The sequence below is a fragment of the Antedon mediterranea genome, chromosome 6 (genome assembly GCF_964355755.1).
Source record: "Antedon mediterranea chromosome 6, ecAntMedi1.1, whole genome shotgun sequence".
NCBI classification, from domain to species: Eukaryota; Metazoa; Echinodermata; class Crinoidea; order Comatulida; family Antedonidae; genus Antedon; species Antedon mediterranea.
The window spans coordinates 23979123-24005933 of NC_092675.1; the positions used below are offsets into that span (position 1 = coordinate 23979123).

General features: G+C 33.3%; 5 protein-coding genes across 5 annotated transcripts; 4 read left to right on the forward strand and 1 right to left on the reverse strand.

Annotated features, from left to right (window-relative positions):
- LOC140052028 (uncharacterized) lies at positions 1 to 5932 on the forward strand. Its single transcript, XM_072097400.1, has 7 exons — positions 1 to 160; positions 555 to 781; positions 1175 to 1234; positions 1537 to 1689; positions 2330 to 2455; positions 3562 to 3619; positions 4039 to 5932. The coding sequence occupies exons 2-7, from the start codon at positions 566 to 568 to the stop codon at positions 4344 to 4346; spliced, it is 921 nt and encodes a 306-aa protein (XP_071953501.1). The 5' UTR covers positions 1 to 160; positions 555 to 565; the 3' UTR covers positions 4347 to 5932.
- A 395-nt stretch (positions 5933 to 6327) lies between these two features.
- On the forward strand, positions 6328 to 9251 carry LOC140051656 (uncharacterized). Its single transcript, XM_072096934.1, has 3 exons — positions 6328 to 6753; positions 7540 to 7655; positions 7959 to 9251. The coding sequence occupies exons 1-3, from the start codon at positions 6411 to 6413 to the stop codon at positions 8481 to 8483; spliced, it is 984 nt and encodes a 327-aa protein (XP_071953035.1). The 5' UTR covers positions 6328 to 6410; the 3' UTR covers positions 8484 to 9251.
- Positions 9252 to 11524: 2273 nt separating this feature from the next.
- On the reverse strand, positions 11525 to 12896 carry LOC140052164 (uncharacterized). The gene is made up of 2 exons (XM_072097600.1): positions 12824 to 12896; positions 11525 to 12500 (listed from the first exon to the last, which is right to left on the reverse strand). Exons 1-2 carry the CDS (start codon positions 12893 to 12895, stop codon positions 11946 to 11948), a joined length of 627 nt encoding a protein of 208 aa, XP_071953701.1. The 5' UTR covers position 12896; the 3' UTR covers positions 11525 to 11945.
- Positions 12897 to 16352: 3456 nt separating this feature from the next.
- On the forward strand, positions 16353 to 22242 carry LOC140051992 (uncharacterized). The gene is made up of 7 exons (XM_072097354.1): positions 16353 to 16470; positions 16865 to 17092; positions 17487 to 17546; positions 17849 to 18001; positions 18642 to 18767; positions 19874 to 19931; positions 20351 to 22242. The coding sequence occupies exons 2-7, from the start codon at positions 16877 to 16879 to the stop codon at positions 20656 to 20658; spliced, it is 921 nt and encodes a 306-aa protein (XP_071953455.1). The 5' UTR covers positions 16353 to 16470; positions 16865 to 16876; the 3' UTR covers positions 20659 to 22242.
- A 397-nt stretch (positions 22243 to 22639) lies between these two features.
- LOC140051651 (uncharacterized) lies at positions 22640 to 25414 on the forward strand. Its single transcript, XM_072096926.1, has 3 exons — positions 22640 to 23065; positions 23852 to 23967; positions 24274 to 25414. The coding sequence occupies exons 1-3, from the start codon at positions 22723 to 22725 to the stop codon at positions 25081 to 25083; spliced, it is 1269 nt and encodes a 422-aa protein (XP_071953027.1). The 5' UTR covers positions 22640 to 22722; the 3' UTR covers positions 25084 to 25414.
- The last annotated feature ends 1397 nt before the right edge of the window (positions 25415 to 26811 follow it).

Consider the following 26811-nt stretch of genomic DNA (forward strand, 5'->3'; position numbering starts at 1 on the left):
GACGTTTTCACATCCGTGTTGGTGATATCGTCGCGACTCTCTCCTAGCTCCGATCTCTCGACGGTATACTCTTCATTGTTTATTATATTATTGTACTACCGTTGATTGATCATACTTTTTTGGCCTAGGCCTAGTATTATTGAATTTGGCAATTTAATATGTAAGTATGGAGTATTATATATCATAAATACTGTAGGCTTAACCACCCAACCACCCTTTTCAATGTACCATTAGTATAATATACAGTACCAGCTAGTGGTATTGTAACAAGATTCTTTCCCTGATATATTGATATACAGTACTAAGTTGGAATTTACATGCATTGTGAAATAGCTCTATTTCCTCAATATATTAAAACTAAAGTCACATGTCTGATAGAGTCAGATGGATGGTTGATGGTATGGTGCTATTGTTGCATTATTTGTTGTCTTTTTTTGACTTTCTATATAGGCCTAGTTTAATTTTTTTTTTTATAACTTACAGGAAAAAATAGATATTTTTTTATATTCATCAGAAATAATACCATAATAACGTTTTGTATTTTTTGTTTCTAGCTCGATTGAAAATGAATTCTCAACCAACCGTTTGTGTCGCCCAACCTTATTATGGCCATCAAAACCTGCGCAAATGTTGTCCACTTCAGTGCTCCAAAAAAGCACAGTGGGTTTTTGGAATTCTCATGATATTGACAGCAGTTACTTCTGTTGCATTTGGCATTGCTTCTATTGTTATGCCAACATTCATTTATGGATTCTTTGGTAGTGGACTGTGGGGTGGGGCAGTAAGTATGGACTTCATTATCTAAATTTGTTAATTAGGTTTACACACATCACCAGTAGGTGATATTTCTTGCAAATGATAGGGCTTTAAAACAATCTTACTTATTTTTAATTTACAGTAAAACTCTTCATTAGGAGACCTATTCAGCAGAAACCTCTATTAATTATAGGGACATTTTCTTGTGAAACAAATGACTATACATTGTTTACAAAGTTAATTTACTACAATATAGTAGCTTTACTCAAATAATTTTGGAATTTGTCCTTGCCTATGAATAACAAACAAAATATGCAAAAACATATAATTTGTCATAATGAGGAATTATATGTTTTTTTACATTGTCCATGTAGTTTAGTCAGTGACTGAAGAACATAGAACTAACTTTATTTTTCAGATTGTCTTCACAGCTGGAATATTGTGTCTGTGTTCTAGTAAAACCGACAACAAATGTGTTGTAAGTATTATTTTGTCATTAATTGTTTACAATTTTGTTTACTTAATTTTAGAGATGAACTCTGACAGAATTCACTGAGACATGTAACTTTTAATACCATCCTACCAACTCAATATACATTTCAATTCAATTATTTATTATTGTCAAGCACTCTGGCTTGAAATAAAATATGACAAAATGGGAATTGATTGATTCCCATTCCCACTTCAGAGCAGTATTTATTGCCAGTTAAGTTACAATGTTTAAACTGGTCAACTTTAAGCCTAGTATGTTGAATTGGTACAAATTGTACTTTCTTTCAGGCTGTCAGTGCTCTTGTGATGAACATTATCTCAATCTTGGTGGCTATTGATCAGATGACATTGATGAGTATAGCTGCTGGAAGTGAGTACGATTATGAAGATGAAGATCGTTGTCATTGGAATTATTTTTCACACTTTCAGTATGAAGACTGTGTAGGTATTTTCAAAACATTTGTAAATCCTTGAATCCAAAAAAATCAGCTGTGTGAGATCAACGATACAAATTAAAGCCATTATGGCTTATTGTAATGAAATCCACACACAATCAAATGTTATATTATAATTTATAATAATTGTAAATACAGTGTAATATGTTGTGTAAAATAAAACTGTAACTGAATTATTACTTGTAGTCAAACAAAAAACTATATCTGTTATGAAAGTAGGACGACCACATTCATTCACGTCCGTATTCATAAACGTTTCCCCAAATAAGTAGTAGCAAAAAGTAGTTTTGACGCGAATTCAACAAAATATAGGTTAACAAACACAAGGAGACACTTTTTTGTCATCTTTCGGTAAAACTAAGTGCCTTGTGTTTAAACAATTAGGCCTATGTGTTGACTATTACCATCTTGTTTATGCACACCTCATACATTATACGAAGTGGATAACTTCAAAAAATCTATTAGTAGGCCTTAGCTTTTTTCCATTGATGTACTGTAATAAGTTGGGCTCTATAATATGGTACCAACAGCTTAAATCAGGGTTTTTTTTTAATCCTTAGTTACTTTCATTTGGTCCATCAGAAATAAAGTTACTTGCTCATTTTTAGTCATTTTGTCTTTTTTAGGCGGCAGAAGTAGCTATAGATGGAGTGCTAATTGCTATTGGTGCTGTTGAACTTGGACTTGCAATCACTTGTGTCTGTCTGTTGTCTGTATCTGTTTGCTGTTCAGGCACCAGGCAAACAATTGGGGTAATAACATTTTTCCATATATTTGACCAACCTGAAATACGTACTTGAGCTTTCAACCCTTAACCTACAAAAGGGACTTTACGAAACACGACGGGAAGCCACAGGACAGTGCTCATGAATAATGTATGCATGAGCTTTAATTAAGTGGGCGGAGCTTAGGGTGAAATTCTGTCGTCTTAACTTTTTGAGGACGATAAAGTTGCCATTTTCCCGTTTACAGAAAACGACTAGAGATAATGTACACATATCCTTAAATAGATAGTTCAAAATACACTTAAAAGTGGAAATTTCAAAACTCTAAACAATATTTGAACTTCTAATTTAATTGTTTAATGAAATAACATTGTTATTTGGTTAAAATGGCTGTATTAAAAGCGCGTTTGAATGCGAGGGTCCTAGCTAGAAGGCTAGGCCTATGCTGTTCCACCAGAACCAAGCGATTCAGAAGGAGGAAGAAGACAGGTGAGCGCAGAGGGAGATACTGTCGGTCTTGAGTCGTCTTCGCGCAAGGGTGGATTGACTGTATATGATTTTACGCTCTAGCGAACATAAGATATTTGTTGTCCTTCCCTAAAGTCTCATGCTTACAGAGTGAGAATAGCATCCCATGCCTCACTTCCACTCACTTTGTTTCATTCTCAGAAAAAAAAGTTGCAGGCTCAGGTCAATAAGCCTGACAGATAATTAGAAAGATCAATAGTAGCTTAGTGGGGTTAATTTTATCGTAAGGTGACTCCTGACGTCATTAGGTTATACAGTAGTATGTTATTGTTATGCTAAATCTTTCTTCTTGTCAGAAAACAGAACAGAACAGTTTTGTGATATCTGAGTTTGTTTAGCTTTGCTTCAATGGCTATTATTTGCTGTTACATTTAAAGAAATCAGTGTTTATTGAATTGAAATGGGAATACTGCATCATTGTGTTTTGGTCAGCTAGTTTTCATTTTATGTGTTTATTTGACCAACAAACCATAATATAAAATATTCAGATGAATTGGTCAGGGACTGCTAAACAATGATCTTAACTAAAATAAATTTATAGTAAACAATATATTTAGACGATATAGTATATATTCACAAACTAACTGTGATATTTTTTTTTTCAGATGATCCAGCAGCCTTTGTTACTGCACCATGGAGGTTCCAGTGCTGCAGCAACCCCAGGTACTAAACATGGTCTTTATTACAGATACAAATTTTGCAATGACAAGCACTCATATTTAGTACAACTGCTTTACTACTTTAATGTAATAAGTTACTTATTCTACTGAAAGTAGTATGTGTTCATTGTCACTTGCCAATTACTCAAATGACAGTCTTGAACTTTCTAAAATAAGGATAGTGATGTAATGCGTGAAAATGTGAAAATCTTATTAGAAATTCTTTATGATGACCTACCAGTATGTTTTACTTCAAAATTTAATTCCTGAAAATGATATACTGTAAAAGGTATCACTTTTCGACATGAGTGATACAGTTATCACTATTTACTGGTAACATACCTACAATTTAAAACACATCACCAATGCTAGTTGTACAATTTTTGTTACTGGCATTTAATGACATGTTGTTCTCTTTTCCAGTTTTCCCACCACAAACTCACTTTGTTACACCATCTGGTCAAATGTATGTTCACCAGCCACCGCGAATGCAACAATATGCTGCTTCTCAATCACAGCAGCTACCAACTGGTAATCAGCAACAGTATCCAGAAGCCAGCAATCCTCAGGGAAAACCCTTTGATCAGCAGTCTGGTCAGCCTACCGGTGCTGCTCCACCTCCTCAACAGTACCAAGCAGATCATCTACTTCAACAGAACCCTGCTGGTGGGGAAGCCAGACATGAGGGAATTAACCCTCACTTTCTGCCACCTTACAGTGAAAATAACTAAACTGTTTTGGTTTAAATACAGTATATGCTCTGTTTTATAAGCTTACTTGTACATAGACATCCATTTTAAAATTTAGTTTCCATTTTGTCATGCTTGTAAATTTTCATTATACTTCGCATGCACTATAGGTAGAGTATTAAAAAATGAATTGCAGTTGGACATGCTTTTTGTCATATATACCAGTACATTACTTGATATACAAAATTATAGATAATCTTATACCCAGGCATATACTGTATCACATATCAGCTTACCCAGAAAAATCCAGTAACCACAGTTTCAACCATTCACAAATAATAGACGTATTCGGCTGATCAATCGCAAACACTTCGCAGTTTATATATGCATATAAACAGTGAGTTTGACGAGCTAGATCTGTTTGAATTTCTGATTTTAGAAACTAGTTGAAATGTTAAAAAATTAGTGTTGATTTAAAGGTGAATATATTACAGGAACTGTTATATAAATGTTACTTAAAAAAATAATAAGATTATATTTTACTCAGACAAGATGATAGTGATAGTGTTTAGTGATTTACACTCTAAAGTGTAGATATTTTTTATTACCTATGGTGATTGGTTATTTTAACATGCTTTATAAAATGCAACATGTTTCACTGGTCACCATATACTGTACATTTTATTTCAGTAGTATTTGCACATATATGTTTTATTATTTTTGATTGGAAATAAAATAAATAAATCACTACTGTCCCAAATAAAACAATAATATTACAAAATTGTGTAGAGATAATTGTTGACCAGTTGAGAATGTTGCTTAACATATAAATCTATTTTAAATAGTATTTTTAATGGTAAAAATGTGTTGTTTTTGTGTAGTGTACAACACTTTTGATGAATAAAGCTGATCCATTTTTAGCATTCATAAACTTTCTTTTTAAGTTTCTTAATAACTTGTTGCAGTCCTGTAAAACATACATTGTACAGTATAGTATATAAAATATCTGATTTCTTCTTCTAGTATGATGTTTGTTTGCAGACGACTTGTTCTCCATTGTTCAGAGCTCTCTATCAATGTATGCATTGATGTTCATGAGCTAATGACGATTGCTTTTATAATATTTAAAACCATGGACCTAAATTAGATTTATGTGGGTCCATGAATTGAAGGGTCGAAGAAGTCTTTTATACCTCCCTGATTTACCATTTGAATTTAACCCAACAAAATGACAATTACGACTAGTCTTCATGGTATTCAGGGAAGAGTGAAATTGGACTCTTCTCTAATTGGCCTACCACATTATAATATGTCGAAATAGGCAAAATTCAGCATATATAACTTATTTTCAGGTCGTCGCGGTTTTTTTTTTTTTTTTGGTGTTTAGTAAATGTTCATAAAACGCACTCTAGCAGGTCTACTGTTTTTATGTGGTCATTATATTAGAAATGCATCATTTTAAAATGACTGAACCCTGATAATCCACAAAATGATTATAGGGCTCCTAGTTTTGGTTTGACTTAATATTAGTAGAAAGAAAAATATTTTGGCACATATGGCGTTTCATACGTATACTAATTGAGCTTGTAAACTCGGACAAAAATCGAAATAAAAAATAAATAAATAAAAAAAGACAATAAATGCAGTCTTTCTTACGATTATGTGTTTTAATATTAGAGCGCTTACATTTTTGAAAAAAACTTTTGCGTCGATCCATAGAGATATTATAGTGACTATAATATCTCTATGGTCGATCCTAATGCATCTTGATTAACAAGAAACAAAATGAGTGTGTAGACGTCAAAATCTCGCATATTTTTACATTTTACTATTCACATAAAGACTATATACTATATTAAATCATGGTTACCTCCATGCTTCTATAATGTAAACTTTACGAATTTGTTTTCAAACGGAGAGTGATGTACCGTACTTTTATAAGCCTATTTGAATGATGGCGATATGCTTTGAATTAGGGACCGTCTTATCAATTTGAGAAACTCTCCTTACTCGCTCATTTTGATTACAAATTCAGCCAGGACAGTTTTATATTGTTCAATTATTTTCAATTTATCAGCTAGTACGGTCATCTTTTGATATATTGACATGGATCATGTATTACTAATGAAAGTAACCAGTATTATGTGTATAGTAGAAGCTGTACAACGCAAGAAGAAAGCTTTAAACAGACTGCAAAAGAAACGTAGTGTTTGGGTAAAACCATGGATAGAACGCCGACAATTACACCATGGAGCATATTATGACCTTTTAAAAGAACTGGAGGCAGAGGATATAAAAAGAGACAAATATTTTCCACACATGGACAAATCATCATTCGATGATATTTTGGAAAAAATAACTCCCTTAATAAAAAGAGAGGACACACATATGAGAAAAGCAATTTCCCCAGAAGAGAGATTGGCTTTAACGCTTCGTTTTTTAACATCAGGTAAGAATGTCGAATTACTTAGCTTCTTGCTTTCTCTCCGATCTAGCTAGCCTAGAATCCGGTCTATAAAAATAAACCTCATATATCTTGCTTTTACAGTATAGATAGATATGTTAAGCTCTGTCTACCCTATCGCACTAGTTGACAATAAAAATGTGTGATGTGCCCAAATATGGTAGCGTTATGACATTGTGTCCATATATGGGCACATCACGTTTTCTGTTGTCACATAAAGTTTGATAGTGTAGACAGATCGCTTTTCTGGATCTGTAATTTTCTAAACATCAGATCTAAACTGCTAAAATAATCAGTTACAACAACGTATTTTACTTTAAACTGCATGATGTTTTCATTTTTAGGGTTTTATTGTATGTTATTGTATTGTTATATGCTGGTTGAAAAATTAAAAGAAACACAACGGCATAAATACGGATAGATTAGTACAGTATTCGGTGTAATTGCGGGTACAAATATATTTAGCTTTTTTGGTATTTGACTCCAGAAGCGTATTGACCAAACTGTGATGAATAGATTTAAATCCCCCTACCTAGTTTTTAGAATGCATGTGGGTATATTTTTCCAATGCCATCCGATCAACAAAAATTATATACCTCCATGTTACAACTCACATAGTCATAGTTTACACGAGCAGACAACGTTGTGCATAGGTTTCGTTATTCAAATTTACATCTGAAGTAGTTTATAAATGTAGACTGTGCACTCAACAAAAAATGCTCATAAAAAGACCCGATTGAAATATCAAAATAAATGATTTCTTTTGTCTAGGAAACACATATCAAGATATGGAGTGTCTTTATAGAGTTCCACGGAGCACCTTGAGTAAATTGATTCCTGAAACATGCAAAGCCATTTATGATGTGCTGAAAGAGGATTACTTAAAGGTATAGAATAACATTAATATTTATTTTTATTCACATGAACCTGCACTAGTCCGTGTAGCACCCCCCCCCCCCCACTAATTATTATAAGCTGTTATTGTGCGAGATATAACCATGGAGCCCTGACTGAGTGATCACTGGTTGGTGCTGTCTGATGTTAAATGTGATATGAAAATAAAAGTAAAAAATGCTTTGAAGAATCCGCATCCGGATTTTTATATATAAGTTTACGTTTCTAAAAAAAATTTAAATTATGTCATTACAATGACCAAATACACTATACATGTTTTTATTGCAATTACATAGGTTCCTGAAACAGAAGACGATTGGCTAAAAGTAGCTGAAGGTTTTAAAGAAAAATGGCAGTTTCCCAATTGTATTGGAGCACTAGACGGACAAATTATACAAATAAACCCACGGCCTGGATGGGTATCAATGTATAAAAACAATTTCAGTATTATTCAAATGGCATTAGTTGATGCAGACTATAAATTCATATATGTTGATGTCGGCTGTAGAGTGGATGATGGTGGAGTATGGCATGGGTGTTCGTTGAAAAAAGCTCTTGATGACGGTACGATCAATATTCCAGGCCCACAATGCCTTCCTGGAAGGGAGAAACCAATGCCTCATGTAATAGTGGCTGATAAAGTTTTTCCTTTGAAAGAAACTATTATGAAACCTTATCCATCAAGAGGAATAAGTAAGGAAAAGAAATCTTCAACTACCGTCTTTCAAGGGCAAGGAGGACAGCGGAGAATGCTTTTGGAATCCAGACAAATCGATTCCGTGTATTTCAGCAACCATTTAGAGCACACCCTAATAACGTAAGGTCAATGGTTTTAAGTACGTGTGTACTTCACAATTATTTACTCACCAAGCCCAGTTCAAGAAATATATACACATTAAATAATCTCGATGTAGAAAATATAAAAACTGGAATAGTGACTGAAGGAAGTTGGCGAAGAGGTCCAACCCCAAATGGAATAGCTCCTTTAGAATCACAATGTGGTAACAGGGCTGGTGGTCCGGCTAAACTTGTACAAAATGAGTTTTGTGACTATTTTAATGGAAATGGTAAAGTTGAATGGCAGTGGAGAGTTGGACTAGAGTAACATTGTAAACATAATGTCACAAACGTACAATTTTGTATATTTCTCGCCAAATTATAAAGCGACCCATTTCCAACATGTGGGTCAGATCATGGAGGATACCTCCATAGTCAGATACTGTAAAATAAAATGGTTGTAAAACAGTTGTAAATTATATTTAATCAAATTATGTATTTAATGAAAGACAACTTCGTGAATTGTGCTTTTTGTTGTTCATTTGTTGGCGTCAGGTAACGGATTGATTCAGACAAAATTTAATTTGCTATAATTATACAATATTTAATTTTAGATTATTTTATTATTATTATTTAAGATTACAGTACAGAATCGGGAGAAGTTAATGTAATTAAGCCAGCAAGAAGAAAACAATTATACATTAAATAATTTACACAAATGTACAGTATTATAAAATGTATTAAACTTTTCTTTGGTTTATATAATGGTTTGGTAATAATACTTTAATAAGACAATCTACAGAACACTCTGAATAAATGTTGAATAAATGTTATTCTTAGAAGGATACGAATTGATTGATTATTGGTGGTGGTGGTTGGTTAGGTGGTGGCTGATTATCGGTGGTGGTTGGTTAGGTGGTGGCTGATTTATTGGTGGTAGTTGCTAATAAATCTGATGAGAATATTTAAACTGAGAATTGTTTTGTAGCTCTTCGTCCTCATCAGGTATTCTAAATATCACCTCCTTTGTTGAATCGCTTTGCGCTTAAGCCTAGGAGTTGTTATTCTTTTCAACCACATTGTGAATAATTCCCCTGATGCAGATCTTCATCATATTGGCTCCTGTTTCGTTCTTAGATGATGATGTAGTGGCTGTACGCAAAGCTTCTGTTGCAGCTAACATGAAATCGTCATATGGGGTTCCCTTTACCTTTTTATTGTTGTTATTAGGCGTTAGATGCCTACCCGAAGAAGTGTATTTTCCTATTCCTGTGGAATTCTTGCTAGTTTGAATAGCATCACAATCATCATCAACATCTTCATAATCAAAATAATCCGCATATTTATCAGTGATGTAAATTGACTTATTAGGCTCCTAAAAATTAAATAATATGTCATTACACTAAATATAAGCCTAAATTGAAATATGTCATTTACACTAACTATAGGCCTAGGCCTAAATTATAAATGGGCCTACATTATAAATATACATATGGCCTACACCCTCAAATCCATTAGCATTACGTTGTTGTAATAGTGCTGGTAAAGCTAGACTGTACCGTAAACATACTACAAAAGAAGTTTTTAGTCGCGTGCAACGCGACTTACTATGTCGTTCGGTTGATCGGTCGGTCGGTTGGTAGGTCGGTAAACACTAACATGTATATGTCCTTGTTACCTAATTACTTCAATGGCAAATGGTCTATGTTCTTTAATAGCAAAGTCAATTTTAGACTGCTTAAATAATTACCAAATTTGAAACGGCAAGCTGCTGCTGCTGAAAAATGTGTGGCAGCACGAAATGCATCCTAAATTCACTGTCACTCTATTATGGGAAAGGCCGGTCCGGGACATTATTCGAGCGCTTTTTTTAACCATGTGAACAAAAAATAAGCGTATCAATACCGGAGTGGTGCAATTTAGAAGTCTATTCCATGAAGTAAATTATTCCATGATTATTCCGAAATGTTTCGCACTTCAACCTACGTGGGAACAATTAATATTTTTTTAAACATTACTGATAGTTGCCTTTACGTAAATTTATATATAGATACGATCTATTATGTTCATCCAATTCAATGGTGAACCCATTCAATACACTAATGGGCACAATTTGGGATTGACAGGCGTCCCGGGGGAAGGATCAACTTCTTATAAAATATAACTGAGCAGTCAAGTTTCTTTCACTCAGTCAGTATAGCGGTATAGCCAGTTATATTATGATTATACAGTACCGGAACTAGTTACTCTGAGTTATTATAGTTGAAAATGATAATTTGAAAAAAATATATAATTTAATAAACCGTAATAAAATCAGTGAGATCTGCCATCCTCAACATAATACTATCTCTGTCTACACTATCAAGTTATTATAGTTGAAAATGATAATTTGAAAAAAATATATAATTTAATAAACCGTAATAAAATCAGTGAGATCTGCCATCCTCAACATAATACTATCTCTGTCTACACTATCAAACTTTATGTACTCAATTATGGTAGTGATATGCCATCATTATGTCCATATATGGGCACGTCATCACATTTTTGATTACATAAAGTTTGATAGTGTAGACAGACCTTAAGAAAATAGCTATTCGGATTAAATATTGAATGATCATCAAGAAAAACTACAAAAAAGCAATTATTATGCAAATGCATTTAGACAAAAGCACAGTACTGTAATTAGAAATAGAACTAAGAGGATGTCCCAACTGTAAAATGTTTAAACAACAAACCTAAAACGATGAATACAATTATCAATCTCGGATCAATAAACTATTGTAAAACGGTCCTTTATTGGAGAACCTTTGCTAAAACCAACCCGTTAATTCATTAATAAAAGAAAAGTTAATTTCTTGTTCAGTAGGCCTAAATATCTCAATGTAATTCGAGCCAAATTGTTAATGAATAATCTTGCAGTATTACATAATGATCTGTTTAATCATTTGATCGTGCTGGGAAGGAATGACAGGTTTAACACAGTTTGATACTCTATATCAATCATCTATAAAAATGGTAAAGACTGGTGAAAAACTCGACGTGAGCTTATATAGTAACGCAAGGAAATCGACATGAGAAAACCTTCAGAAAAGCGATTGATTATTTTATTGTAACATTGTCATTAGGCCTATTACAGTATACAGTTCCACACAATATTCTTAGTAAATTGAGTGTTTAAATTGCAAATCCATTTATTTATTTATTATTTATGAATGACGATTTTATCATTTATGAAGAAGCTGTAGTTGCGAGGGAAAAAATGTGGAACGTTTTGGTGGTGGTTGATTTATGTGGTGGATGATTATTGGTGGTGGCTGATTGGTTGGTTGTGGATAATTTGGCTGTGGGCTGATTTGGTGATGGCTGATTGGTTGATTTGGTTGTAGGCTGATTTGGTGGTGGCTGATTGATTGGTGGTGGCTAATTTGGTTGTAGGCTGATTTGGTGGTGTCTGATTGTGGTGCTGGCTGATTTGGTGGTAGATGATTTTTGGCGGTGGATGATTATTGGTGGTGGTTGATTTGGTGGTGGCTGATTATTGGTAGTGGCTGATTTATTGGTGGTGGTGGCTGATTTATTGGTGGTGGTGGCTGATTTGTTGTTGGTGGTGGATGATTATAAATATGAGGGGAATAGTTAAACTGAGAATTGCTTTGTTGCTCTTCGTCCTCATCAAGTATTCTAAATATCACCTCCTGCATTTGCTGAATCGCTTTGCGCTTAAGCCTAGGAGTTTTTATCCTTTTCAACCACATTGCAAATAGTTTCCCCTGTTGCAGATCTTCATCATCGGCTCCTGTTTCATTCTTATTCGATGATGATGTAGTAGCTGTACGCAAAGCTTCTGTTGCAGCTAACATGAAATCCTCATGTGGGGTTCTCTCATTAATTGTCTTTAACTTTTTATTGTTTTTAGGTGTTAGATGCTTAGCCGCAGGGTATTTTCTTGTTCCTGTAGAATCCTTGCTAGTTTGAAGAGCATCACAATCATCACCAACATCTTCATAATCAAAATAATCTGCATATTCATCAGTGATGTAAATTGACACATTAGGTTCCTGAAAAATAAAACAGATGACACCAACAATATGTTACCAAAATATACATAATTTATTGCAAAACAGATAGGTTGAAGGTTTAGGAAAAATGAAATTTCCCCAAAAGTCAAATTCTAATACTTGTGAGAAGGAAGAGAGGCGCGTACCCAAATGAAATAGCGCCGTATTACACTTACAGTGACTGTGGTATACAGGAATTCCTAAAACTAGAAAAGGATTTTGTATTGTTTGTACATGATTATTTCAATAACAACATAGAGTCAAATGCGTCAATGGCAACTGCTAATAAACATTGTAAACTTACAATTTTGTATATTTCTTACCAAATTTGAAACGGATAGCTGGCTAGCAAAATGTGTGGCAGCAAGAAATGTATCAAGTTGTTCAAAATACATCCACTTACAACATGTTTGTATTGCTCAGAATTTGATACCAATTTTTTTACAACAGCTCAAGTATACCAAAATGACTATAGTTGAGAACAGTGGTAAACTGGATCGTACATTAATGTTATTTGTTGTATATTATTACGTTTATCCTATTCTTTATCACTGTGCTCAAGTATACCAAAATGACTATAGTTGAGAACAGTGTTAAACGGGATCGTACATTAATGTTTTTTGTTGTATATTGTTAAGTTTATCCTATTCTTTATCACTGTGCTCAAGTATACCAAAATGACTGTAGTCGAGAACAGTGTTAAACGGGATCGTACATTAATGTACGTTTTTTGTTGTATATTGTTAAGTTTATCCTATTCTTTATCACTGTTCTCAAGTATACCAAAATGACTATAGTTGAGAACAGAGTTAAACTGGATCGTACATTAATGTTTTTTGTTGTATATTGTTAAGTTTATCCTATTATCACTGTTCTCAAGTATACCAAAATAACTATAGTTGAGAACAGTGTTAAACTGGATCGTACATTAATGTTTTTTGTTGTATATTGTTAAGTTTATCCTATTCTTTATCACTGTTCTCAAGTATACCAAAATGACTATAGTTGAGAACAGAGTTAAACTGGATCGTACATTAATGTTTTTTGTTGTATATTGTTAAGTTTATCCTATTCTTTATCACTGTTCTCAAGTATACCAAAATAACTATAGTTGAGAACAGTGTTAAACTGGATCGTACATTAATGTTTTTTGTTGTATATTTTTAAGTTTATCCTATTCTTTATCACTGTGCTCAAGTATACCAAAATGACTATAGTTGAGAACAGTGTTAAACTGGATCGTACATTAATGTTTTTTGTTGTATATTTTTAAGTTTATTCTATTCTTTATCACTGTGCTCAAGTATACCAAAATGACTATAGTTGAGAACAGTGGTAAACTGGATCGTACATTAATGTTATTTGTTGTATATTATTAAGTTTATCCTATTCTTTATCACTGTGCTCAAGTATACCAAAATGACTATAGTTGAGAACAGTGTTAAACGGGATCGTACATTAATGTTTGTTGTTGTATATTGTTAAGTTTATCCTATTCTTTATCACTGTTCTCAAGTATACCAAAATGACTATAGTTGAGAACAGTGTTAAACTGGATCGTACATTAATGTTTTTTGTTGTATATTGCTAAGTTTATCCTATTCTTTATCACTGTTCTCAAGTATACCAAAATGACTATAGTTGAGAACAGTGTTAAACGGGATCGTACATTAATGTTTTTTGTTGTATATTGTTAAGTTTATCCTATTCTTTATAACTGTTCTCAAGTATACCAAAATGACTATAGTTGAGAACAGTGTTAAACTGGATCGTACATTAATGTTTTTTGTTGTATATTGTTAAGTTTATCCTATTCTTTATCACTGTGCTCAAGTATACCAAAATGACTATAGTTGAGAACAGTGTTAAACGGGATCGTACATTGTTGTTGTATATTGTTAAGTTTATCCTATTCTTTATCACTGTTCTCAAGTATACCAAAATGACTATAGTTGAGAACAGTGTTAAACGGGATCGTACATTAATGTTATTTGTTGTATATTGTTAAGTTTATCCTATTCTTTATCAATGTGCTCAAGTATACCAAAATGACTATAGTTGAGAACAGTGTTAAACTACATCGTACATTAATGTTATTTGTTGTATATTGTTAAGTGTATTCTTTATTCTTATTAATTGTACTAAATTATTAAAAGAAACAGTAGTAAGCATAACATTTCCCCACTCCTACATTAGCATGGTAGGACATTGTAATGGTCGCAGGTGGCTCAACTTTACTGCAATGGGATGGACATGGTCCTACTTCCACCTTACCATCCAATAGGATTCCAGTAAATTTCCTTTACTACCAATCATAATTCAGTAATTAAATGACCCCTTAAGTTAACAAGGAAATCAGCCTATCCCATTATACCGGTAGGCTTCGTCGTTACAGGCGTACTGCGGTAATAGTTGAGAATTCTCAACTAGCCAATTTGGTATATTTTATATACCTGTCACAACATGTTACCTCTTCGAATCCGAGGTGTTTTTTGGAAACGTAATAAGTACACAACCATGGCCCAACTTATTGCATCATCAACAGCCAATGAAACGCCTTGGATTGGATTGGTATTTTAATATATTTAATATTTAAAAATATTGTGACGAATTCCCAAACATAATTAATATTATAGGCCAGAATAAAATACACGTTGTTGTTATTATGATTGTACTACAATATAAGTCACACGGTATATTGATTTTTTGAACGAGTTCTAACGCATAGTATGAGGATTGACAAATATTTCTTCTTTTTCTCTTTCATGATTTAACACGCATTGACATTTGAAAATAAATTGTGCGATATTAGCATGAATAAATATTATTTTTGTCATTAAATAAGACCGTATAAATAACAACTCAAATAGATGAAATTAGTATAAATATAAACTACAACATCTTGATTTTTATTGGTATTAGTGTTTGTTCAGCAAATTGCTAGTGCGGCGTGCTATCGGGGTTTTTTCTGCGTATTAAATTTTGGCCCTCCGGCATTTTAATTATGTTAAAGTAATTTAATAAATTAAGATTGTAGGTCTATGTGTAAAACCCTGAGTTTTTTTCCAATTCCTAAATACCAATTGTTTCATAACATGAACGCAATACATTGATGATCAGAGGTGTGACAACAAATATTCGAATTAAAGAAAAAGCCTGAAGACCCACATCATCAGAAAATGAACTTAATAGTATGAACGTTTACACCAAGACATTTTATCAAAATTAAAAACCGTAGCTAACTTTGTGAAGCGTTTCATTAGTTAATTAATTTATTAATTTGTCCATGGTTAATATTTAAAAAGTTGAAAACAAGAAATAGCCTAACAAATACAGAACCATTTATAACTAATGTTGAAAACACAGATGGAATATTTATGCTTGGTCACATTTTAAGGCTTGAATAGTGCATTTTAGCAGCTCTAAAATATTTTCAGTACGCCGCGGAGTGTGACCAACGGGTCTTTTCACAACTTTATTTAACGACTTTATTTATCTACTAAACTGTGGCCTTACAAATTATTTTAATAAACTGAGAGAAACTGCAGCAAATCGTGGTCAAATTTATTTTAATTACTGTACTATTATAGCTTGTTTATGCAAGAAAGACATTACTAATTATTTATAAAAGAGAAAATTTTCATTATGAAATGTTAGTCGTAATCCCAGTCCCAAATACCCATTGTATTGTCGAGTCAGCTAGCCGTTGTAGAAGCTTTCGTGACGTGATACAGTTTCCCAAAAGAACCATTTCCGCTACACAATTATACCTCGTTTATGTGTGACGTTTTCACATCCGTGTTGGTGATATCGTCGCGATCTCTCTCTCCCCCCCCCCCTCCCCCTTTCCCATGGAAAGTGTGGTGGCGGTATACTCTTCATTATTTATTATTATTATTGTACCACCGTTGTTGATTGATCATACTTTTTTGGCCTAGGCCTAGTATTATTGAATTTGGCAATTTAATATGTAAGTATGGAGTATTATATATCATAAATACTGTAGGCTTAACCACCCAACCACCCTTTTCAATGTACCATTAGTATAATATACAGTACCAGTGGTATTGTAACAAGTTTTTCCCTGATATATTGATATACAGTACTAAGTTGGAATTTACATGCATTGTGAAATAGCTCTATTTCCTCAATATATTAAAACTAAAGTCACATGTCTGATAGAGTCAGATGGATGGTTGATGGTATGGTGTTATTGTTGTTGCATTATTTGTTGTGTCTTTTTTTTACTTATCTATATAGTTTAAATATATTTTTTTTAAACTTACACTACAGGAAAGAATAGATTTTTTTTTATACTCATCAGAAATAATACCATAATAAAGTTTTGTATTTTTTGTTTCTAGCTCGCTTGAAAAATGAATTCTCAACCAACCGTTTGTGTCGCCCAACCTTATTATGGCCATCAAAACCAGCGCAAATGTTGTCCACTTCAGTGCTCCAAAAAAGCACAGTTGGTTTTTGGAATTCTCATGATATTGACAGCAGTTACTTCTGTTGCATTTGGCATTGCTTCTATTGTTATGCCAACATTCATTTATGGATTCTTTGGTAGTGGACTGTGGGGTGGGGCAGTAAGTATGGACTTCATTATCTAAATTTGTTAATTAGGTTTACACACATCACCAGTAGGGGATATTTCTTGCAAATGATAGGGCTTTAAAACAATCTTACTTATTTTTAATTTACAGTAAAACTCTTCATTAGGAGACCTATTCAGCAGAAACCTCTATTAATTAAAGGGACATTTTCTTGTGAAACAAATGACTATACACTGTTTACAAAGTTAATTTACTACAATATAGTAGCTTTACTCAAATAATTTTGGAATTTGTCCTTGCCTATGAATAACAAATATGCAAAAACATATAATTTGTCATAATGAGGAATTATTTTTATATGTTTTTTTACATTGTCCATGTAGTTTAGTCAGTGACTGAAGAACATAGAACTAACTTTATTTTTCAGATTGTCTTGACAGCTGGAATATTGTGTCTGTGTTCTAGTAAAACCGACAACAAATGTGTTGTAAGTATTATTTTGTCATTAATTGTTTACAATTTTGTTTACTTAATTTTAGAGATGAACTCTGACAGAATTCACTGAGACATGTAACTTTTAATACCATCCTACCAACTCAATATACATTTCAATTCAATTATTTATTATTGTCAAGCACTCTGGCTTGAAATAAAATATGACAAAATGGGAATTGATTGATTCCCATTCCCACTTCAGAGCAGTATTTATTGCCAGTTAAGTTACAATGTTTAAACTGGTCAACTTTAAGCCTAGTATGTTGAATTGGTACAAATTGTACTTTCTTTCAGGCTGTCAGTGCTCTTGTGATGAACATTATCTCAATCTTGGTGGCTATTGATCAGATGACATTGATGAGTATAGCTGCTGGAAGTGAGTACGATTATGAAGATGAAGATCGTTGTCATTGGAATTATTTTTCACACTTTCAGTATGAAGACTGTGTAGGTATTTTCAAAACATTTGTAAATCCTTGAATCCAAAAAAATCAGCTGTGTGAGATCAACGATACAAATTAAAGCCATTATGGCTTATTGTAATGAAATCCACACACAATCAAATGTTATATTATAATTTATAATAATTGTAAATACAGTGTAATATGTTGTGTAAAATAAAACTGTAACTGAATTATTACTTGTAGTCAAACAAAAAACTATATCTGTTATGAAAGTAGGACGACCACATTCATTCACGTCCGTATTCATAAACGTTTCCCCAAATAAGTAGTAGCAAAAAGTAGTTTTGACGCGAATTCAACAAAATATAGGTTAACAAACACAAGGAGACACTTTTTTGTCATCTTTCGGTAAAACTAAGTGCCTTGTGTTTAAACAATTAGGCCTATGTGTTGACTATTACCATCTTGTTTATGCACACCTCATACATTATACGAAGTGGATAACTTCAAAAAATCTATTAGTAGGCCTTAGCTTTTTTCCATTGATGTACTGTAATAAGTTGGGCTCTATAATATGGTACCAACAGCTTAAATCAGGGTTTTTTTTTAATCCTTAGTTACTTTCATTTGGTCCATCAGAAATAAAGTTACTTGCTCATTTTTAGTCATTTTGTCTTTTTTAGGCGGCAGAAGTAGCTATAGATGGAGTGCTAATTGCTATTGGTGCTGTTGAACTTGGACTTGCAATCACTTGTGTCTGTCTGTTGTCTGTATCTGTTTGCTGTTCAGGCACCAGGCAAACAATTGGGGTAATAACATTTTTCCATATATTTGACCAACCTGAAATACGTACTTGAGCTTTCAACCCTTAACCTACAAAAGGGACTTTACGAAACACGACGGGAAGCCACAGGACAGTGCTCATGAATAATGTATGCATGAGCTTTAATTAAGTGGGCGGAGCTTAGGGTGAAATTCTGTCGTCTTAACTTTTTGAGGACGATAAAGTTGCCATTTTCCCGTTTACAGAAAACGACTAGAGATAATGTACACATATCCTTAAATAGATAGTTCAAAATACACTTAAAAGTGGAAATTTCAAAACTCTAAACAATATTTGAACTTCTAATTTAATTGTTTAATGAAATAACATTGTTATTTGGTTAAAATGGCTGTATTAAAAGCGCGTTTGAATGCGAGGGTCCTAGCTAGAAGGCTAGGCCTATGCTGTTCCACCAGAACCAAGCGATTCAGAAGGAGGAAGAAGACAGGTGAGCGCAGAGGGAGATACTGTCGGTCTTGAGTCGTCTTCGCGCAAGGGTGCATTGACTGTATATGATTTTACGCTCTAGCGAACATAAGATATTTGTTGTCCTTCCCTAAAGTCTCATGCTTACAGAGTGAGAATAGCATCCCATGCCTCACTTCCACTCACTTTGTTTCATTCTCAGAAAAAAAAGTTGCAGGCTCAGGTCAATAAGCCTGACAGATAATTAGAAAGATCAATAGTAGCTTAGTGGGGTTAATTTTATCGTAAGGTGACTCCTGACGTCATTAGGTTATACAGTAGTATGTTATTGTTATGCTAAATCTTTCTTCTTGTCAGAAAACAGAACAGAACAGTTTTGTGATATCTGAGTTTGTTTAGCTTTGCTTCAATGGCTATTATTTGCTGTTACATTTAAAGAAATCAGTGTTTATTGAATTGAAATGGGAATACTGCATCATTGTGTTTTGGTCAGCTAGTTTTCATTTTATGTGTTTATTTGACCAACAAACCATAATATAAAATATTCAGATGAATTGGTCAGGGACTGCTAAACAATGATCTTAACTAAAATAAATTTATAGTAAACAATATATTTAGACGATATAGTATATATTCACAAACTAACTGTGATATTTTTTTTTTCAGATGATCCAGCAGCCTTTGTTACTGCACCATGGAGGTTCCAGTGCTGCAGCAACCCCAGGTACTAAACATGGTCTTTATTACAGATACAAATTTTGCAATGACAAGCACTCATATTTAGTACAACTGCTTTACTACTTTAATGTAATAAGTTACTTATTCTACTGAAAGTAGTATGTGTTCATTGTCACTTGCCAATTACTCAAATGACAGTCTTGAACTTTCTAAAATAAGGATAGTGATGTAATGCGTGAAAATGTGAAAATCTTATTAGAAATTCTTTATGATGACCTACCAGTATGTTTTACTTCAAAATTTAATTCCTGAAAATGATATACTGTAAAAGGTATCACTTTTCGACATGAGTGATACAGTTATCACTATTTACTGGTAACATACCTACAATTTAAAACACATCACCAATGCTAGTTGTACAATTTTTGTTACTGGCATTTAATGACATGTTGTTCTCTTTTCCAGTTTTCCCACCACAAACTCACTTTGTTACACCATCTGGTCAAATGTATGTTCACCAGCCACCGCGAATGCAACAATATGCTGCTTCTCAATCACAGCAGCTACCAACTGGTAATCAGCAACAGTATCCAGAAGCCAGCAATCCTCAGGGAAAACCCTTTGATCAGCAGTCTGGTCAGCCTACCGGTGCTGCTCCACCTCCTCAACAGTACCAAGCAGATCATCTACTTCAACAGAACCCTGCTGGTGGGGAAGCCAGACATGAGGGAATTAACCCTCACTTTCTGCCACCTTACAGTGAAAATAACTAAACTGTTTTGGTTTAAATACAGTATATGCTCTGTTTTATAAGCTTACTTGTACATAGACATCCATTTTAAAATTTAGTTTCCATTTTGTCATGCTTGTAAATTTTCATTATACTTCGCATGCACTATAGGTAGAGTATTAAAAAATGAATTGCAGTTGGACATGCTTTTTGTCATATATACCAGTACATTACTTGATATACAAAATTATAGATAATCTTATACCCAGGCATATACTGTATCACATATCAGCTTACCCAGAAAAATCCAGTAACCACAGTTTCAACCATTCACAAATAATAGACGTATTCGGCTGATCAATCGCAAACACTTCGCAGTTTATATATGCATATAAACAGTGAGTTTGACGAGCTAGATCTGTTTGAATTTCTGATTTTAGAAACTAGTTGAAATGTTAAAAAATTAGTGTTGATTTAAAGGTGAATATATTACAGGAACTGTTATATAAATGTTACTTAAAAAAATAATAAGATTATATTTTACTCAGACAAGATGATAGTGATAGTGTTTAGTGATTTACACTCTAAAGTGTAGATATTTTTTATTACCTATGGTGATTGGTTATTTTAACATGCTTTATAAAATGCAACATGTTTCACTGGTCACCATATACTGTACATTTTATTTCAGTAGTATTTGCACATATATGTTTTATTATTTTTGATTGGAAATAAAATAAATAAATCACTACTGTCCCAAATAAAACAATAATATTACAAAATTGTGTAGAGATAATTGTTGACCAGTTGAGAATGTTGCTTAACATATAAATCTATTTTAAATAGTATTTTTAATGGTAAAAATGTGTTGTTTTTGTGTAGTGTACAACACTTTTGATGAATAAAGCTGATCCATTTTTAGCATTCATAAACTTTCTTTTTAAGTTTCTTAATAACTTGTTGCAGTCCTGTAAAACATACATTGTACAGTATAGTATATAAAATATCTGATTTCTTCTTCTAGTATGATGTTTGTTTGCAGACGACTTGTTCTCCATTGTTCAGAGCTCTCTATCAATGTATGCATTGATGTTCATGAGCTAATGACGATTGCTTTTATAATATTTAAAACCATGGACCTAAATTAGATTTATGTGGGTCCATGAATTGAAGGGTCGAAGAAGTCTTTTATACCTCCCTGATTTACCATTTGAATTTAACCCAACAAAATGACAATTACGACTAGTCTTCATGGTATTCAGGGAAGAGTGAAATTGGACTCTTCTCTAATTGGCCTACCACATTATAATATGTCGAAATAGGCAAAATTCAGCATATATAACTTATTTTCAGGTCGTCGCGGTTTTTTTTTTTTTTTTGGTGTTTAGTAAATGTTCATAAAACGCACTCTAGCAGGTCTACTGTTTTTATGTGGTCATTATATTAGAAATGCATCATTTTAAAATGACTGAACCCTGATAATCCACAAAATGATTATAGGGCTCCTAGTTTTGGTTTGACTTAATATTAGTAGAAAGAAAAATATTTTGGCACATATGGCGTTTCATACGTATACTAATTGAGCTTGTAAACTCGGACAAAAATCGAAATAAAAAATAAATAAATAAAAAAAGACAATAAATGCAGTCTTTCTTACGATTATGTGTTTTAATATTAGAGCGCTTACATTTTTGAAAAAAACTTTTGCGTCGATCCATAGAGATATTATAGTGACTATAATATCTCTATGGTCGATCCTAATGCATCTTGATTAACAAGAAACAAAATGAGTGTGTAGACGTCAAAATCTCGCATATTTTTACATTTTACTATTCACATAAAGACTATATACTATATTAAATCATGGTTACCTCCATGCTTCTATAATGTAAACTTTACGAATTTGTTTTCAAACGGAGAGTGATGTACCGTACTTTTATAAGCCTATTTGAATGATGGCGATATGCTTTGAATTAGGGACCGTCTTATCAATTTGAGAAACTCTCCTTACTCGCTCATTTTGATTACAAATTCAGCCAGGACAGTTTTATATTGTTCAATTATTTTCAATTTATCAGCTAGTACGGTCATCTTTTGATATATTGACATGGATCATGTATTACTAATGAAAGTAACCAGTATTATGTGTATAGTAGAAGCTGTACAACGCAAGAAGAAAGCTTTAAACAGACTGCAAAAGAAACGTAGTGTTTGGGTAAAACCATGGATAGAACGCCGACAATTACACCATGGAGCATATTATGACCTTTTAAAAGAACTGGAGGCAGAGGATATAAAAAGAGACAAATATTTTCCACACATGGACAAATCATCATTCGATGATATTTTGGAAAAAATAACTCCCTTAATAAAAAGAGAGGACACACATATGAGAAAAGCAATTTCCCCAGAAGAGAGATTGGCTTTAACGCTTCGTTTTTTAACATCAGGTAAGAATGTCGAATTACTTAGCTTCTTGCTTTCTCTCCGATCTAGCTAGCCTAGAATCCGGTCTATAAAAATAAACCTCATATATCTTGCTTTTACAGTATAGATAGATATGTTAAGCTCTGTCTACCCTATCGCACTAGTTGACAATAAAAATGTGTGATGTGCCCAAATATGGTAGCGTTATGACATTGTGTCCATATATGGGCACATCACGTTTTCTGTTGTCACATAAAGTTTGATAGTGTAGACAGATCGCTTTTCTGGATCTGTAATTTTCTAAACATCAGATCTAAACTGCTAAAATAATCAGTTACAACAACGTATTTTACTTTAAACTGCATGATGTTTTCATTTTTAGGGTTTTATTGTATGTTATTGTATTGTTATATGCTGGTTGAAAAATTAAAAGAAACACAACGGCATAAATACGGATAGATTAGTACAGTATTCGGTGTAATTGCGGGTACCAATATATTTAGCTTTTTTGGTATTTGACTCCAGAAGCGTATTGACCAAACTGTGATGAATAGATTTAAATCCCCCTACCTAGTTTTTAGAATGCATGTGGGTATATTTTTCCAATGCCATCCGATCAACAAAAATTATATACCTCCATGTTACAACTCACATAGTCATAGTTTACACGAGCAGACAACGTTGTGCATAGGTTTCGTTATTCAAATTTACATCTGAAGTAGTTTATAAATGTAGACTGTGCACTCAACAAAAAATGCTCATAAAAAGACCCGATTGAAATATCAAAATAAATGATTTCTTTTGTCTAGGAAACACATATCAAGATATGGAGTGTCTTTATAGAGTTCCACGGAGCACCTTGAGTAAATTGATTCCTGAAACATGCAAAGCCATTTATGATGTGCTGAAAGAGGATTACTTAAAGGTATAGAATAACATTAATATTTATTTTTATTCACATGAACCTGCACTAGTCCGTGTAGCACCCCCCCCCCCCCCACTAATTATTATAAGCTGTTATTGTGCGAGATATAACCATGGAGCCCTGACTGAGTGATCACTGGTTGGTGCTGTCTGATGTTAAATGTGATATGAAAATATAAAAGTAAAAAATGCTTTGAAGAATCCGCATCCGGATTTTTATATATAAGTTTACGTTTCTAAAAACAATTTAAATTATGTCATTACAATGACCAAATACACTATACATGTTTTTATTGCAATTACATAGGTTCCTGAAACAGAAGACGATTGGCTAAAAGTAGCTGAAGGTTTTAATGAAAAATGGCAGTTTCCCAATTGTATTGGAGCACTAGACGGACAAATTATACAAATAAACCCACGGCCTGGATGGGTATCAATGTATAAAAACAATTTCAGTATTATTCAAATGGCATTAGTTGATGCAGACTATAAATTCATATATGTTGATGTCGGCTGTAGAGTGGATGATGGTGGAGTATGGCATGGGTGTTCGTTGAAAAAAGCTCTTGATGACGGTACGATCAATATTCCAGGCCCACAATGCCTTCCTGGAAGGGAGAAACCAATGCCTCATGTAATAGTGGCTGATAAAGTTTTTCCTTTGAAAGAAACTATTATGAAACCTTATCCATCAAGAGGAATAAGTAAGGAAAAAGAAATCTTCAACTACCGTCTTTCAAGGGCAAGGAGGACAGCGGAGAATGCTTTTGGAATCCAGGCAAATCGATTCCGTGTATTTCAGCAACCATTTAGAGCACACCCTAATAACGTAAGGTCGATGGTTTTAAGTACGTGTGTACTTCACAATTATTTACTCACCAAGCCCAGTTCAAGAAATATATACACATTAAATAATCTCGATATAGAAAATATAAAAACTGGAATAGTGACTGAAGGAAGTTGGCGAAGAGGTCCTACCCCAAATGGAATAGCTCCATTAGAATCACAATGTGGTAACAGGGCTGGTGGTCCGGCTAAACTTGTACAAAATGAGTTTTGTGACTATTTTAATGGAAATGGTAAAGTTGAATGGGAGTGGAGAGTTGGACTAGAGTAACATTGTAAACATAATGTCACAAACGTACAATTTTGTATATTTCTCGCCAAATTATAAAGCGACCCATTTCCAACATGTGGGTCAGATCATGGAGGATACCTCCATAGTCAGATACTGTAAAATAAAATGGTTGTAAAACAGTTGTAAATTATATATTTAATTAAATTATGTATTTATTGAAAGACAACTTCGTGAATTGTGCTTTTTGTTGTTCATTTGTTGGCATCAGGTAACGGATTGATTCAGACACAATTTAATTTGCTATAATTATACAATATTTAATTTTAGATTATTTTATTATTACTGTATTATTTAAGATTACAGTACAGAATCGGGAGAAGTTAATGTAATTAAGCCAGCAAGAAGAAAACAATTATACATTAAATAATTTACACAAATGTATTATAAAATGTATTAAACTTTTCTTTGGTTTATATAATGGTTTGGTAATAATACTTTAATAAGACAATCTACAGAACACTGTGAATAAATGTTGAATAAATGTTATTCTTAAAAGGATACGAATTGATTGATTATTGGTGGTGGTGGTTGGTTAGGTGGTGGCTGATTATCGGTGGTGGTTGATTAGGTGGTGGCTGATTTATTGGTGGTAGTTGCTAATAAATCTGATGAGAATATTTAAACTGAGAATTGTTTTGTAGCTCTTCGTCCTCATCAGGTATTCTAAATATCACCTCCTTTGTTGAATCGCTTTGCGCTTAAGCCTAGGAGTTGTTATCCTTTTCAACCACATTGTGAATAATTCCCCTGATGCAGATCTTCATCATTGGCTCCTGTTTCGTTCTTAGATGATTATGTAGTAGCTGTACGCAAAGCTTCTGTTGCAGCTACCATGAAATCGTCATGTGGGGTTCCCTTTACCTTTTTATTGTTGTTATTAGGCGTTAGATGCCTACCCGAAGAAGTGTATTTTCCTATTCCTGTGGAATCCTTGCTAGTTTGAATAGCATCACAATCATCACCAACATCTTCATAATCAAAATAATCCGCATATTTATCAGTGATGTAAATTGACTTATTAGGCTCCTAAAAATTAAATAATATGTCATTACACTAAATATAAGCCTAAATTGAAATATGTCATTTACACTAACTATAGGCCTACATTATAAATGGGCCTACATTATAAATATACATATGGCCTACACCCTCAAATCCATTAGCATTACGTTGTTGTAATAGTGCTGGTAAAGCTAGACTGTACCGTAAACATACTACTAAAAAAGAAGTTTTTAGTCGCGTGCAACGCGACTTACTATGTCGGTCGGTTGATCGGTCGGTCGGTTGGTAGGTCGGTAAACACTAACATGTATATGTCCTTGTTACCTAATTACTTCAATGGCAAATGGTCTATGTTCTTTAATAGCAAAGTCAATTTCAGACTGCTTAAATAATTACCAAATTTGAAACGGCAAGCTGCTGCTGCTGAAAAATGTGTGGCAGCACGAAATGCATCAAGTTGTTCAGAATACATCCACTTAGATACATATACACCTGTAAGTTCACTTTTACGTTTGCTTTTTCTTTACCGTAGTAAACTGTTTATTTTTGTCTGTAGGTCATGTACTGTAAAATGAAAACCTCGTGAAAATGCGATTTCATCTTTCACCTCATTATTTGTACCATCGCACTAATAGACATTCATTCTACATTTCGTAACTCACTACCAATTGGCATTCTAAATTCACTGTCACTCTATTATGGGAA

What these genes read in the sequence shown, in the direction of transcription:
- LOC140052028 (XM_072097400.1), top strand. Translation starts at nt 566, where the DNA reads ATGAATTCTCAACCAACCGTTTGTGTCGCCCAACCTTATTATGGCCAT. An exon ending in ACTTTCAGTATGAAGACTGT is followed by an intron (nt 1,690 to 2,329) that starts GTAGGTATTTTC and finishes TGTCTTTTTTAG; the next exon opens with GCGGCAGAAGTAGCTATAGA. An exon ending in CAGTGCTGCAGCAACCCCAG is followed by an intron (nt 3,620 to 4,038) that starts GTACTAAACATG and finishes TCTCTTTTCCAG; the next exon opens with TTTTCCCACCACAAACTCAC.
- LOC140051656 (XM_072096934.1), top strand. Translation starts at nt 6,411, where the DNA reads ATGGATCATGTATTACTAATGAAAGTAACCAGTATTATGTGTATAGTA. An exon ending in GCTTCGTTTTTTAACATCAG is followed by an intron (nt 6,754 to 7,539) that starts GTAAGAATGTCG and finishes TCTTTTGTCTAG; the next exon opens with GAAACACATATCAAGATATG. An exon ending in TGAAAGAGGATTACTTAAAG is followed by an intron (nt 7,656 to 7,958) that starts GTATAGAATAAC and finishes GCAATTACATAG; the next exon opens with GTTCCTGAAACAGAAGACGA.
- LOC140052164 (XM_072097600.1), bottom strand. Translation starts at nt 12,895, where the DNA reads ATGTATTTTGAACAACTTGATACATTTCTTGCTGCCACACATTTTGCT. An exon ending in AGCTATCCGTTTCAAATTTG is followed by an intron (nt 12,501 to 12,823) that starts GTAAGAAATATA and finishes TTTATTTTTCAG; the next exon opens with GAACCTAATGTGTCAATTTA.
- LOC140051992 (XM_072097354.1), top strand. Translation starts at nt 16,877, where the DNA reads ATGAATTCTCAACCAACCGTTTGTGTCGCCCAACCTTATTATGGCCAT. An exon ending in GTGGACTGTGGGGTGGGGCA is followed by an intron (nt 17,093 to 17,486) that starts GTAAGTATGGAC and finishes TTTATTTTTCAG; the next exon opens with ATTGTCTTGACAGCTGGAAT. An exon ending in CAGTGCTGCAGCAACCCCAG is followed by an intron (nt 19,932 to 20,350) that starts GTACTAAACATG and finishes TCTCTTTTCCAG; the next exon opens with TTTTCCCACCACAAACTCAC.
- LOC140051651 (XM_072096926.1), top strand. Translation starts at nt 22,723, where the DNA reads ATGGATCATGTATTACTAATGAAAGTAACCAGTATTATGTGTATAGTA. An exon ending in GCTTCGTTTTTTAACATCAG is followed by an intron (nt 23,066 to 23,851) that starts GTAAGAATGTCG and finishes TCTTTTGTCTAG; the next exon opens with GAAACACATATCAAGATATG. An exon ending in TGAAAGAGGATTACTTAAAG is followed by an intron (nt 23,968 to 24,273) that starts GTATAGAATAAC and finishes GCAATTACATAG; the next exon opens with GTTCCTGAAACAGAAGACGA.